Source organism: Mus caroli, unplaced genomic scaffold (assembly GCF_978045245.1).
Source record: "Mus caroli unplaced genomic scaffold, Mus_caroli_1 scaffold_2, whole genome shotgun sequence".
NCBI classification, from domain to species: domain Eukaryota; kingdom Metazoa; phylum Chordata; class Mammalia; order Rodentia; family Muridae; genus Mus; species Mus caroli.
Window position 1 is genome coordinate 167611756 of NW_028227257.1, and position 14482 is coordinate 167626237.

At 37.8% G+C, this 14482-nt stretch overlaps 1 protein-coding gene across 1 annotated transcript in view; it reads left to right on the forward strand.

The window, feature by feature from the left end:
- Cubn (cubilin) overlaps nt 1-14482 on the forward strand; it is a 222434-nt gene that overhangs the window by 183945 nt on the left and 24007 nt on the right. Inside the window, exons 56-59 of the mRNA XM_021155681.3 lie at nt 173-322; nt 3834-4034; nt 5884-6013; nt 7346-7563. Of these exons, the coding sequence (XP_021011340.1) occupies nt 173-322; nt 3834-4034; nt 5884-6013; nt 7346-7563 (699 nt within the window). The remainder of the gene's footprint in view (nt 1-172; nt 323-3833; nt 4035-5883; nt 6014-7345; nt 7564-14482) is intronic.

Sequence of the window (14482 nt, forward strand, 5' to 3'; positions counted from 1 at the left end):
TTTTATTTTGTGCACATGTTGACTTATGAATCAAAGACTCCTCTTAGTGCTCTTCTTCCATTTGAAGTCTCTAGTATCTCTAGAGACTTCATAAAATGGAAGTATATCTTTTATGAAATAGGCACTACAGGTGATAATGAATATCCTGATGATGGTTTTTATTCTCCTGTAGGATGTGGACGTACATTCAACAGGTCTACAGGTGACATCGTCTCTCCAAACTTCCCAAAGCACTATGACAACAACATGAACTGTAACTACTACATAGATGTTGCACCTCAGTCTCTGGTCATCCTGACTTTTGTGTCCTTTCATTTGGAAGGTATATTCATTCTTCCCCAAAAAGTAGTGTTAACCAATAAAAATCATATATCTACAGTGTTGACACAGGGCTTTAATAAAGGTTTTGGTAAAGGGATAGGTTGTGGCTATGTGAAGCTAGTTAAAATATCTACTAACATATTTAAAATGTCTTGATTGTGAAAATATGTAATCTATTCTCTTAGCAATATTAAAGTATATAATGCATTCTTAATATAATCTCCAGGCTCTACAGAAGATTTTCTGAAGTTATTATTTTTTCACAATAAGGTTAAGTACTGTGACCTTTGATAGATATCTTCCCTTCCTTACATTTAGTAACCAGTGTTCTGCTCTACAAGTTCAGCTTTGTTAGATTTCACAGAGAAATGGGAATGTGGGCAGTTTTTCTGTGTCTGGTTTCTTTCATTTAGCATAATGCTTGGAAATCTATTCATGTTGTAACCAACTACAGTATGTCCTCCTTTGTAAGGACAGGACAGTATTCTGTTGTGTTCTTTCATCTGTCTGTCTGTGTCATTCTCTTGATTCACCAGGCAAAGGACATTTGGGTTGGCTTCATATCTTGGCTATTATGGATAATCATGGAACAAACATGGAAGGATAGATCGATCTTCATTTCCTCGGGGTGTGTGCCTAGGAGTAGAGTTACTGGATAACATCTTAAGTCAATTTTTAATTTTTCGAGACAGCTCTCTTTTCCATAATGGCTGAACCAATTTACATACCCATGTATCTACCATTACTCAGCTCTTATCTTTTGATAATATCCACGGATTCAGTTTATCTCAAGCAAACTACAAATAATCAAGCAGTTAATGGGAGAAATGTAGGCAGAGTGGTCTAAAACCTTATCTTCTGAAATGTAATGGAAGTGGAAATAAAATTACATCCTTTTATCTCCATACTGAGGACTGAACTTGGGACCCTAATGCATGAGCAGCAAGCACTCTACAACCAAGCTGTAGCCACACCCTGTTATGTTTTATTGTGAAACAGGGTCTTATTAAGTTGTCCAAGCTGGTCTTGAATTTTGATGTAAATCAAGCATGCCTATTACTCCTGCTTCAGTCTGCAGGGAAGCTGAGGTCATAGGCCTGGCTTCCTCTCTTTTTTAAAGAATACCAGTACCATTTTATATATTCCAGGCAGAACTGAAAAAAAAAAATACAGTAACTTTAAAATCATAGGCACCACATAAATTGCTTAAAGAAAATGCATCTGAAGCCTGTTACATTTTAACAGAGCATCTTATTTTTCAAGCACAGGTGATTGGACTGAGGGATGGATGTACACCAAGCTTGGCAAGTGATCTACCACTAAGATATGTGCCCAGGCCTATTTCACTTTTTCTTTTGAGATAGAGTCTGGCTAAACTACTCACATTGGCCATGAACTTGCTCTATTGACTTGGTTGGCCTCAAACTTGCAAAATGTCTCCTCAGACTCCCAAGTAGCTGGGATTCCAGGCCTGTGCCATCAGGCCAGGCCCATAGCTTTTAATGTATTCGTTTGCATCTATTCTCAGTACACATGCATGTAAACACCTATCTACAATCTCTGTAAATTAACCAATGAGAGAAGTGATCCTACAAGTCAGAATGGGCACCCAGTCCATATTGAATAAGTCAGTGGGTGGATAAGATTAGGATCTGCTCAACTTTCATGAAATAGCACCATGGGATATCCTTTCATATGTGTTCTGTGAACATTATCTCCCATGTTCAGATTCCTCAGTGGCAACGTTTCTAAGCACACACACTGCTCTGCTCATTTCTCAACTCCAAGGACAGGGCTGTTTGTCCAGTAAGGTTGCTAGTGTGAGTCAGGCTGTGGCTGCTACTACACACTAAATGTTTAGTGAAAACAAGGATAGAAATCCCTTCAAGTTGGTGTGTGTTTTCACCTACTCACGGTCATAGTCATACTTCCTCACAAATCAGCTATTTATAAACTTCAATTAATCTGTAATTACATTAATATATTTCTGTATTTTCAAGTCTTAGAGGATTCATAAAAAAAAAATCAGGCACATTAACCTAATATTGAGACGCAGAATCAAATCCAGAATTGGTAATGTTTCCCGGAATTGTGTGACTGTCAGTTTAACAATCTTATACATTTTTGCTAGCTAAAGAAATTTTTATAGTCAATGTGGTTGACTGAATAAAACAAACCAAACACAAAACATTGCATATTCTGTGATTTCATTTGTGAGAATAGTCTAAAATAAAGAAATCACACACAGAGAAAGTAGTCTCATGGGGCCAGGACCACAGTTCAGATAGATAGGGATTGGTTGCCAATGGACACAGATCTCTCCATAGGATGCTCAGAATATAGAACTGGGACCTCATCTCTAGTAACTCAAACTCTACAAGTTTGTTCTAACAAATAAGAAACTTCAAATATTTTTGTACAATGATGCATCTTTTACAATATGTTTAGTTACAAGAATACTGAATTTATTGACCCAAGGTTCAGGCTTTGACTGAACATGAAGTGGTAATTTTTCCATTAAAACTTAACGAGTACATTAGTAAAATGTTTTAGAGAGCTATCTACAATCACTAAAGCCCTGAAATTGATGTTCTGCGTGAACATCAGGAATGGTTGTCAGGAAATATCAAGGGATTCTTCAGATTCTGCTCATAGTCACTCTCACCTGTATCCAGGTTCTGTGTAAACGTTTTCTTAGGAGCAGCAATGTTGACATTGTGGACTGCATGGTTTTTGGGGTTTGTTTGTTTGTTTTGTGGCAGGAGGTCTCAGTATTTGGGTATGGTCCCATGCGTGTTCAAGCCTGTTTCAAAGCTTCCCTGTCCTCTATCCCATTCTCCAAGGTGACAGCTGTTGCGGCCTGCCCGCAGTCCACAACACGAACGGTTCAACTGAGAATGGCAGTTCAGGCTGAAAAGAGAGGAATCTAGACGGGGCGGAAGAAAGAATGGAGCCAAGACAACATACATTCTGTTCAAGGCTCAATTTTACTATTTCCAGACACTCAGTTATAAAGGAAGGGGGAGGGAACCCAATATCCCGCCAAGTAACTCAGGGTCCAGTAGCAGGACGAACACGTGTGTGCCTCCAGGCAGCAAAGGCAGGTTCCAGCAGTAGGCGTGGCCGGACGAATGAGCAGTTAGCTCCACCCTTGAGCAAGCAGGTTCCAGGCTGGGGGAAGGGAGGCCACAGACAGCCAAACTTGTCTTCAGATATCACAACACATATCCCCTGGGAGACAAGTTGCCTCTGGTTGATAATTCCTGGGTAAACAGAATGGTTCTATACAGAAACGGAATTCTGAGTAACAACTGAATTTATTATTATGGAATTCCGTCTGCTTTCTCTTGTCTGCCCATGTTTTGTCTCTTGGAGAAATACTCCATGTGGAGCTGAAGTTACAAATAGAAAACCACTTCCTAATTGTGTTTGTAATTTCTGGATCAGTTACAGAATCATAGTATTTTGTCTGCATTTCTGTTCTGATGCCAGTTGTTGTGTACTCTATGTAGATCGCTCAGCTATCACGGGAACCTGTGATTACGATGGCTTGCATATCATCAAAGGTCACAACCTCTCTTCCACTCCTCTCGTGACCATATGTGGTTCTGAAACCTTGCGTCCCCTCACCATGGATGGCCCAGTGCTGCTCAACTTCTATTCTGATGCATATACCACAGACTTTGGGTTCAAGATTTCCTACAGAGTCACCAGTGAGTAACCATGCTGCTGTCCTTTGGAATTTTCTTGCATTGTGTAATAAACATATGCCGTTTTTGTTATTATTCATCATATATCACCAGCTTGAAGGTTAAGAAACATTAGGGCTAAATATGATTAACTAGGCACATGGTACAAAAGTAGGTATTTTTCTTTAAAAATATTTTAGCTCTGTGGCTAAAAGCACTTGCTGCTCTCTTTCAGGGGACCTGAGTTTGGTTCCCACCACTCACATGGCAGCTTAAATGCCCTTTTCATTCCTCTGTGAGTATTATATGCATATAATACAGAGACCAGCAGACATATACATATGTGCATACATTTTAAAACATTTTTTTAAAATAAAATAAAAATTGACATTTCCCCCTGAAATTTGGCTAAAATTACCCTATGAACATAAAACTGAGAATTGAGATTGTTTTTGTGACAGAACCTTATCCTACATGGTGACTTCAGTGAAACAGGCACACAAAACCATTCCTGAGTTTGATCTGTATTTGCTTAACCACATGAATGGCTACCGGTAGGAAATAAAGTAGTCTCTCTTCAAATATAGTACTTCTTCCATCTACAGAGAATACAGACATGTATTTCTCCATGAAAAGAGTCTTATGATTTGTTCTTAGTAGCTGGTGTCTAGTTCCTGACCCTCAGTTACTAAAAAGCATGATTCTCCGATGCTTTTTCTGCACCAACAGAATAAAATGCGTCTTCTCTCATGCTCTTGGATGAAGAGAAAGGATTTGCTTTATTCTTTTAGTTAACTAATTAACTAATTGAATAATTTGGATAATTAAGCCCTTGATGTATATTCTGCTCTTTTACCCTTTAGTTTCCTAAAGTATAATGAACACGGTTCAATCCCCCTTTGAGTCTTATTTTAAGAATATCATTACTACTGGCTTCAAATAATGGCAATGTGTGGAGATGGACATTGTTTGGGCACTGATAAACGTTTAAGGACCATGTAATTAACCTCAAGTAAAATAGAGCACTTGCTACGCAGGCTGACATTTAATTCATGAGCTGTATCCAGGGGTCTGAATGCATAAAGACTTTTGGCACAGAAAAGATTTTGCCCAGTATATGGGCAGAGTTGAGGCAAAACCAAATAAGCAAAAGCCTTAAATAACAGCCACAAATTTTGTCTAATCTTGGAGCTATGTTAGTAGAGTGTGTTCATTGGTAACCATAGAAACATAATCAAAATGTACAAGCATCCTATAATTTTAGTATCATAAAACAAATAAACATGCTCACAAGAAAAACAGCATTAGTTGGGAATATCTGATTCTTCCTAGATAAAATCTATGTAAAAACAATACCTTAATAGTAATATTGGAACATTATTATCATAGTGATTACATTGTTGATTATGCCGTTTAGCAAAGGGCTGCTAATGGCTGGAGTTAGAGCAGAGAGTGGACCAAAAATCCTCATGCTTTTTGAACACAAGCCATCTTCCCTATGAAGAGAGCACAAGTAGGGTTCTGCCTGCTGTCTTTGATCATCCTCTTGCCATGTCATATCTCTGTCAACCTGTCACTTAGAGTGAAGGGACAGACACATCCCAACACATGAAGTCTTCCTTCTTGTTGCTCTCACATGGTTTGTCTTGGATTTATTACCTTCATGTGCCTTAAAATATTCTTCTACATTTCTCTTCCCTGGAGAAGTCAAATTTATTTATAAACACAATGAAGGAGGTTTAGGTCATCTGAAAAACAATCAATATGAGTGAGTTCTGTTAGGAGACAGTAAACAATAGCTTAGATTATCCCCAAATGACTTGCCTATGTTGTGAGTAATAAGCACCCTCTGTACCTTTGTCTTCTGTGCCAGACTGTGGTGGAATCTACAGTGGAACCTATGGAGTCCTTAAGAGTCCTTCCTTCTCATACACCAACTACCCCAACAATGTCTACTGTGTCTACAGTCTGCACGTTAGAAACAACAGATTAATACTACTTCGGTAAGTGATAAAAAGGGGGGGGGGTTCTACTTAAGAAAATCCCTTCAGCTCTGTTCACAGGAAAGCTACCTTGCTGACAGAGACTATGAGTTCTCATGGTGGCTTAGCTGGAATCTAGAGAAAAGCAGAGGGGTCCCACATGGCAGTAAAGCCTACACCCTACACCTGTTCCAGTAGAGACTGGGGTGAAAATAGAAGCTTCACCAGTTAAAACAGTCCTTGTTATTCCTCAACAGTTGTGAAGGGGTATTTTACAATAGCTGTCAAGTTACAAGCCCCTCTTAAAACCAAAGAGGACATAAAGGGTTAGGACAAAGAGTTGCCATTTGTTAGACATTTCCTATACATGAGAAGCTTTGTTCAACACTTTACTTGAATGTTTTATTGTACTGTTAAAACTGTCATGAGAAATATACATGTGTACTTGTATATGTGTCTCAAAAGGTCTTCTCGAAGGTAATATATTTAAATGAAGAATAAAAATCTGGATTCTCATTTACTGTCTCCCAAAGCCAATGTCCTAAATAACTTTTACCACCTCTTTTCTCCTGAAGATAAACTTAATCCCATAAAGTTTATTTTTATTTGTTAATCAAAGCAACTCTAAATTGTTGTTTAGAAGAAGGAGAAAAGAGACTGGAAGGACCACAACCAAACTATATGAAACCAGAATTTCTTCCACTTTTCTTAGCATTTTTCTTATAAAGAATCAAACAATACTGTCACTCATCATACAATACAAGAAAAAAAAGGAATAATATATTTTAAGAGAGACTGAAAGTATCTAGCATGTTATTGAGGTAATAACATGGACCAGCTTGTCAAACTTGATGTTAGGAGCTATAGACAGGTAAGATATGCTGAAAGGGTTCAGGTTTCTTTAAGATACAATTGCCAGTGCTAAAATGCTAACCTCCATCCATGCTTTAAATGTGGTAGAACACATCAAAACAGGACATGGAGGTAGTAGGTGAGAGACAATAGTGAGGATGAGTGAGGATCAAAAATATGATCAAAGCACATTATGTAGACATGGAATTGTGATATCTAAAAATTGAACTCTGTTGAACATAGGCCCAGATTATCTTGAAGCAGAAAACTGTATCTTATTCATTTTTATATCCCCAGTTTCTACCACAGTTATTAGTTATAATAGCTACCTAAAATATACTGGCTTCAGTCCATCAGTAATACCTTATTTACAAGATTCCTTTCCAAGAGAAGCTTGAGTACTGTGTTGTCAGGTTTTTCATTCTTCTTTTATAAGAACTACAGGTATGGTTTAATGGGCACAAAATAAGACATAAGTACTAACCGGGGTACCCTTTACAGGTTCAATGATTTTGAGATTGTTCCCTCCAACCTTTGCTCACATGATTACCTGGAGGTTTTCGATGGTCCCAGCATTGGAAATCGATCTATTGGAAAGTTCTGTGGTTCCACACTTCCACAAGTTATTAAGAGCACCAATAACAGCCTGACCCTGCTGTTCAAGACAGATTCTTCTCAAACAGCAAGAGGTTGGAAAGTATCTTTCCGGGAGACAATAGGTGAGCATATGAGATGTGAAAGTCTTTTTCTGGTGACTTCTTCTTTTGTGCTTTTAAAAATTACTCCTGCCCCCAGCTAAACACAGTTGATCTTCCTATAAACGTATAGGAGGCCCAAACAGAAGGCCTCATTGGCTATGGTCCATTTATTCTTCAGTAAAGAGTCTTGGGAATTCTAAGCACTGACTTTATGACTGTAAAAAAAAAAAAAAAAAAAAAAAAAAAGGAGTGCTTCAAGAACCTAGGAAAAGAACTTAGTACAGAGGTCTTGATAGAAGGCTTTGACTGCCACACGTGGAAATGGAGGTATAGAAAGTACCAAAGCCCCCAAAGGTCTTTAGAAGGCAAAATGCATCCAAAGCTTGATGGGACACTACTAGGGGATGTAAGTTGAGAATGAAGTCTTATGTGAAATTTGTTGACCAGTGATACCTTAGTCTATATTTTCCAGAAAGTGTGTTGTATTTAGTTTGCCATATTTGTATCTGGCAGGCCTGCCAGACACTTCAGCAGAGATATCTAGGAGGTAGCTGAAAAGGCATTTGGTCTGGAAATGGTGGTCTCAGAGTCATGTGAGATGGCAAGGATGACTAAGTGTGGGGACAAACTAAAAACAAGAGCCAAGCTCATGGTTACTGTACATGAAAGATAATTATCTACCTAAGATTAATACAGGAACACCCATCATTTAAAATAAAAGGCAGTTAATCAGGTCTCTGTTTGCACTAATTGCTTCAATCGTATAATTTCTATTTGACTCTGCAAAGTGTTTTTACTTTTCCTTGAATATTGATGTGATTAATGTTCTGAGATCTAATGGATCCTCAGACAAACCCCATACTCTGAGAAGATGCAGAAAGGATGTGAGGAATTTCCCTCAATAAATCATCTGGGCTCTTATTTCCATCCTTCACTCGGTCCATTCACCTCCATCCCTGTGACCTGAAAAAAAAGAACATTTCAAACATTTTCTTTTCTCTGTTATGCTTTCCTGAATTTATTTTAAAGATTTATTTAATTTATCTATGTGCAGATGACTCTATGCATGTGCTTGTGTGAGTAAATATGCACATGTGTATGCAGATGTCCACAGAGGCTAGAAGAAGGAAGAAGGTATTTGGAGATTTGGAGATGCAGTTATGGGTATCTGTGAGCTGGACCATGTTAGTGCTGGGATCCAAATTCTGCTTCTTGAGTTCTTATGGCTGAGCAGCAAGAGATCTTGGCTGCTGAGCCATCTCTCCAGCCTCCTTAAAACAGCTCTGGAAGGGAGTGATCAGGCAGACATTTATCTCTTATAAGCTCCTCATAAATTCTGACAATTGTATCATAAAGACCTTTTGCCACCTACCTTTCTTAGTTGTCATGACAATAACTTGAAAGCAGGTCTCATAAGACACAGTGTGAGGCCTCACTAGAATGGTATAAGTGAAGTGACATGTAAAACACAGAAGGCTATTTTAAAAGGAAAGCCCACTTTCCTTTGAATGCTTCAATTTTGCACAGAGGCTCTCTTGTGTTGGGCTACCACTGTGATTCATATGAATAGTTTTGCCACTTTCTTATCTGTATAAATGCCATTGTTCACTTGAAGACGCTCAAGACATAATTTAAATGATTACATGTGCTTTTGGGTGAGAGCTCACATATTATAATTTTTAATTGGGTCTCATGAAGATATTTTAGCCCAAACAACTAAGTGTCCTGACCAGTCTAAGTAGCTTTCAGCTTTGTTTTGTTGTTTCATGTAGAATGAAAAGAAGAAGTAATAAATGTTGTAGTTTTAGGGACTCTGGAATCATTCATTACAGACTTGCTAAAACATAATAAAAAACCAAAAGGTCAGACTTGGCTAAAAGCATACACCTTCTTTTCTCATCTCATCCATTTAAGCCACTCCATCTTTTCTATAAGAAGATAACTGCTCTGTGAACCAGACTGACTACTCATTTCCAAGAGTATCAATCTGCCTGGAGAACAACACTTTTCCAAAGTAAATAGAAGCAAAGAGGAGACCACTGTAGCCCTTAATATTTCTGTCTAGTTTTATATTAACTAAATCTTTAAATACACCTTTTGAAGCTTTGCTGTTTAAATTATATAATTGGCAGTAATTTATAAACATCTGCTTTAATTTTTGAAAAGCCAGTAATTTACACAACAGTTAGTGTAGCATCTCCTTGAGTGTTTGCTACATTTGTATTTGTATTTGTATTTGTATTTGTATTTGTATTTGTATTTGTATTTGTATTTCTCATTGGCAGAGAGAAGTACAGGGAAATATTAATAGTGGATAATTAGTAAATAGATAATGAAGTGAGTCTCCCTTTTGTGTGGCATTTCTGTTCAATGTGAGAATAAGGGAGGGCAAAGCCAGCACCCAGGAGCTAGAATCCATCCAGGACATAAAATGTTCTCATAATCGCATTAATGTCAACAAAACATGGGTGGCTGATCCTGAAAGAAGAGAAGTTAGGAATGATTGTACTGAGCTTCCAGGATCCATGAAACTGAAATTATCTAAGAAGATGAACATTTTTTTTTTCTGGATTGAGTGAATGTGCATCCTTTATTAGCCCACAGATGGCTCTGAGATCTCACCCGTTCCTTTGGATGATGTATGCCAGGCTCCTGGCCTCCTGCTGATCACAGCAAACATAATGACAATGGAAGCAACTATCTGTCTTCCTTCACCTGGCTTATGAGTCATGTAGAGAATGAGTCAGGTGGCTTCAAGGTCAAACTCTGGAGCTGTGGTGAGAGGAAGGCATAAATACAGAAAACACATGTTTAGCACGGACAGAATGAATCACAGGTCAACAAAGGAAGGAATGTGGCCAAAGGGGAAGAATTCAGGCACCCAGGATGCAGGTGATGCATCATGCTACGACTGCCTGCGATGGAGCACTAGAAAAACCCTAACCTCTCTACATTCAATTTTTACCTAGTAAAGGAGATCAGCTTGCAATATTAACACCTCTAATAATCTGTTCTAGGTAAAGTAGATCAGATCCTGGAACATACCGTGGCTATCCTAAAGTATATTTTATAGCTTAAATCAGAACCCTATAGGAGGAACAACAATATGAACTAACCAGTACCTCCAGAGCTGTGTCTCTAGTTGCATATGTAGCAGAGGATGACCTAGTTGGCCATCACTGGGAGGAGAAGCCCATGGTCTTGTGAAGATTATATGCCCTAGTACAGGGGAATGCCAGGGCCAGGAATCGGGAGTGGGTGGGTGGGTGGGTTGGGGAACAGGGTGGGTGGAGGGTATAGGGGACTTTCAGGATAGCATTTGAAATGTAAATGAAGAAAATATCTAATAAAAAAGGAAGAAGCTAAATTCTGATTAAATCCCAAGGCCTTGCAGAGGCCTCAGACATAAATACGTGTTACTCTATCACTAGTGGTTAGTGAAAGAACTAAAGATTAGTTGGTTAAACTAGTTGAAATTACATTTATATGTGCCTGATATGTATTATACCTATATTCAGTTTATTCTCAAAATTAATTCACAATTCATAGAGTTAAATTATTTTTACATAGAAGAGAATGGAATCCCTTCCATCCACTTCTGGAGATACTGGATCTGATTCAATAGTGGATCACACGTGCTTGGTCTCTGGACCTGTTATCATACTCTGGGGAAAATTCTCTCAAATGTGCAAACAGTAGACAGTGGGAGTAGAGGGACGTAAGCAAGGGTATAAAAATGGCCAATGTCTAAAGGGGGATATGAAAGGCAAAGGTTGCAGAGAGTCTGGAGTACCAGGGGTGAAAAATCTGGTCTCCACAAATGGAGAGGACTCTCAATGCCCCCTTGAGATTTCAGCTTCTAGTTATATTATCTTCCCCAGTTTTGGTGTCAAGTTTAAACTCTAAGAGGCACTTCAAAATTGTATAGCCCAATGATAAAAGAATGTACTTTCAAACATTCACTGATATTAAGAATATGTGTATGTGTCTCTAGGCACCTCTGAGCAGCTGGAGAAAGGCTGCCAACTGCCCTGACTTTGAGAAGCACAAATGTAGTCAGAAAGCTGGGTTATCAGTTGAATATTTTGATAAATCACTAGTCATGTAGCTTTTGGAGAACTGATGATGGGGTATGACTTGAAAGCAACCAGGGGATGCTATTTATCTGCTCCGTTAATGTCATTTTCTTCCTTTTAAGAAGTCTGAGTATGAGATGAACTGAAACTGTAAACCCATTTAAATCGAACTAGACCAAGCTCATTTCTGCCCTTTGCAAGTCTCTAGTTTTTACTGTTATTAGTTATCCTCTGGAGAAAAAGCTAAACATTAACAAGATTATCTTCAGGCTATTCTTTGGGGATTCAGCGAAAAGACTATTTGCCTAGTTTAGAATGTATGAATGGGATAAAGAAACCAGATATTTCATAGTTCATCAGAACCTTACAGAATCATGTAGGGGACAGGAGTTAAATTTTGGATCAGCAAGAAAGATAAAAGTTTTTTTTTTAAAGCTATCTTTTGTGAGACTATGCCAGTGCCTGGAAAATACAGAAGTGGATGCTCACAGTCATCTATAGGATGGAACACAGGGACCCTAATGAAGGAGCTAGAGAAAGTACCCAAGGAGCTAAAGGGTTCTGTAACCCTATAGGAGGAACAACAATATGAACTAACCAGTACCCCCAGAGTATGTGTCTCTAGTTGTATATGTAGCAGAAGATGGCCTAGTAGGTCATCAATGGGAGGAGAGGCCCTTGGTCTTGCAAAGATTATATGCCCCAGTACAGGGGAATGCCAAGGCCAGGAAGCAGGAGTGGGTAGGTTGGAGAGCAGGGTGGGGGGAGGGTATATTGGGCTTTTGGAGAGGAAACCAGGAAAGCAGATAGCATTTGAAATGAAAATGAAGAAAATATCTAATAAAAAAAATTAACATTAAAAAAGAAAGTTAAAAAAAGCATATTCCATTATCATCAACATTTTCCTGCCCCTGAAATGGACTAGGCCATCCTCTGCTACATTTGCCCTGAGTCTATAGAGTAAATGTCTATCCTTCAGCAAATATCCAAATGGTTTTTTAGAGACCAAGCTATGTGATGAAATTAGTGGTCAGATAAGGTAATAAGATGAAAAGCATTCAGGATCAAAAGAGCTAAGAAGCAGTGATTGGATGTGCCTGAAGCCACACCCTCCGTAAAATGTACCTCAGCATGGTCTCCAATAACTGGATGTTCAGGTTAAGTTATTATAACCATAAATTTCCTGTAATCATCCTTCCCCACATTGGGTTGGTTTTGATATAGTGTTCTCAGGAACATAAAAGCAAAAATAGAACCAATAAAATTTAAACAGTCTTTAGCTATCAATGAGTCATTCAGAAATATTCAAAGTTCTATGGGATTGATTTTCTCTTTGATCTAGCTTGAGAGGAGTCTGCTCACTTGGTCTGGTAACTTCATATTCTGTTTACTCACAAGAAATATGTCACAAAAGCACAGAACATAATGAGAGCCCATCACCAACCACCTCCTTCTCTAGATTGCTTCATCCAGTCCTCAGGACTACCTGATGGGCCAGCAATTAACATATTTTACAATGGAGGGAATGATAAGTATTTATTAGAGATTAAGTAATTTGTGGTCAAACCAAACATTGAACTAGGTTTGACCATTTCCTAAACCCACACTTTCCTAATTGGTCTATGCATCCTCTAGGGCAATTGATAGAAATAGCCAAGGCTAAAGACAGGTCCCTGGAAAGTTTCCTAAAAGGAGAGTTAGCTTTCCTCTCCCTCTGTGTTAGATTCATTCTTTCCATGATCATTTTCTCATTTGAGTCTACCTGTTTTTAAGTTATAGGCTGTCATTCCTGAATAGAACATTTTGTTATACATATATCATAAATACATATCATAAATAGTATATAATCTTTATATATTTCATTTCACAATTTCATTTACATGTTATACAGTATATGCTATAATATTTAAATAAATATGACTATTATTAAACTTTATATAAATAACATTATACTTTAAATAAAATTTATGAGATTTAGTATGTAATTATAAGCATAATAAGTATACATGTTGTATAGAGATGAATATATGTTGCAAAAATTACTTTTGGTGTTGGGAGAGAAATATCACATCTGTTCTTCTGGCTTTGCATGGCATAGAAGTGAGGTGGCAGCACAACTAAGCACAGCTATTGGGAGTATATCAATATTATAATAAAGGATAATAAATATGTACAACAAAAATTAGTAGCTCCAAATTATGGGCTTCAATTTAGTGAAAGTTTTTACCTTAGCATTCTTAGCATTTGACAAAACAAAAGGATTTAGATGCTATTTTCTGATGGTGGAAGTCTGGTTGATACACCTGTCAAGTAGTCCAGTCTAAAAGTGGAGGAAGTAAGTCACAAAGGAATTAAGAGACATGTCAAGGACACTTAGCAAGTTCTGAGCAACGGAGAATTGACCTCTGTCACCATCAACTAGTACCTGCCACCAGGGTAGTCAAAATTAAAATCAGCAGTATACTTGGCATGAGGTTTCAAATTAATGAAAACAAAACCATCTCATTTCCTTATTTAAATCATTATTGTAAAACTACATCTAATTTTTATAAATTCCACTTTTATATCATCATATGTTTTAAGACATGCAAGTAACATATGACTACTTATCTTGCTCTCTTTAAACAGAATGTTTTCCACTTTTTAAATTCCTGCTTCTGTAATTGTCGATATTCAGTAAAATCATATCCCTTTAAAGAGGGAGTATGCTCATTAACGTGTCCTAAATTCTTCAAATTAATGGATGTGCTCTACCTGCTGATATACTATACTATCAGTACACTGTACAGTACACTGACAATATACTGAATACTCCAAGAGTCAAACTCCTTATCAGACCTGGCATCACTTGTTGCAAAGAAATA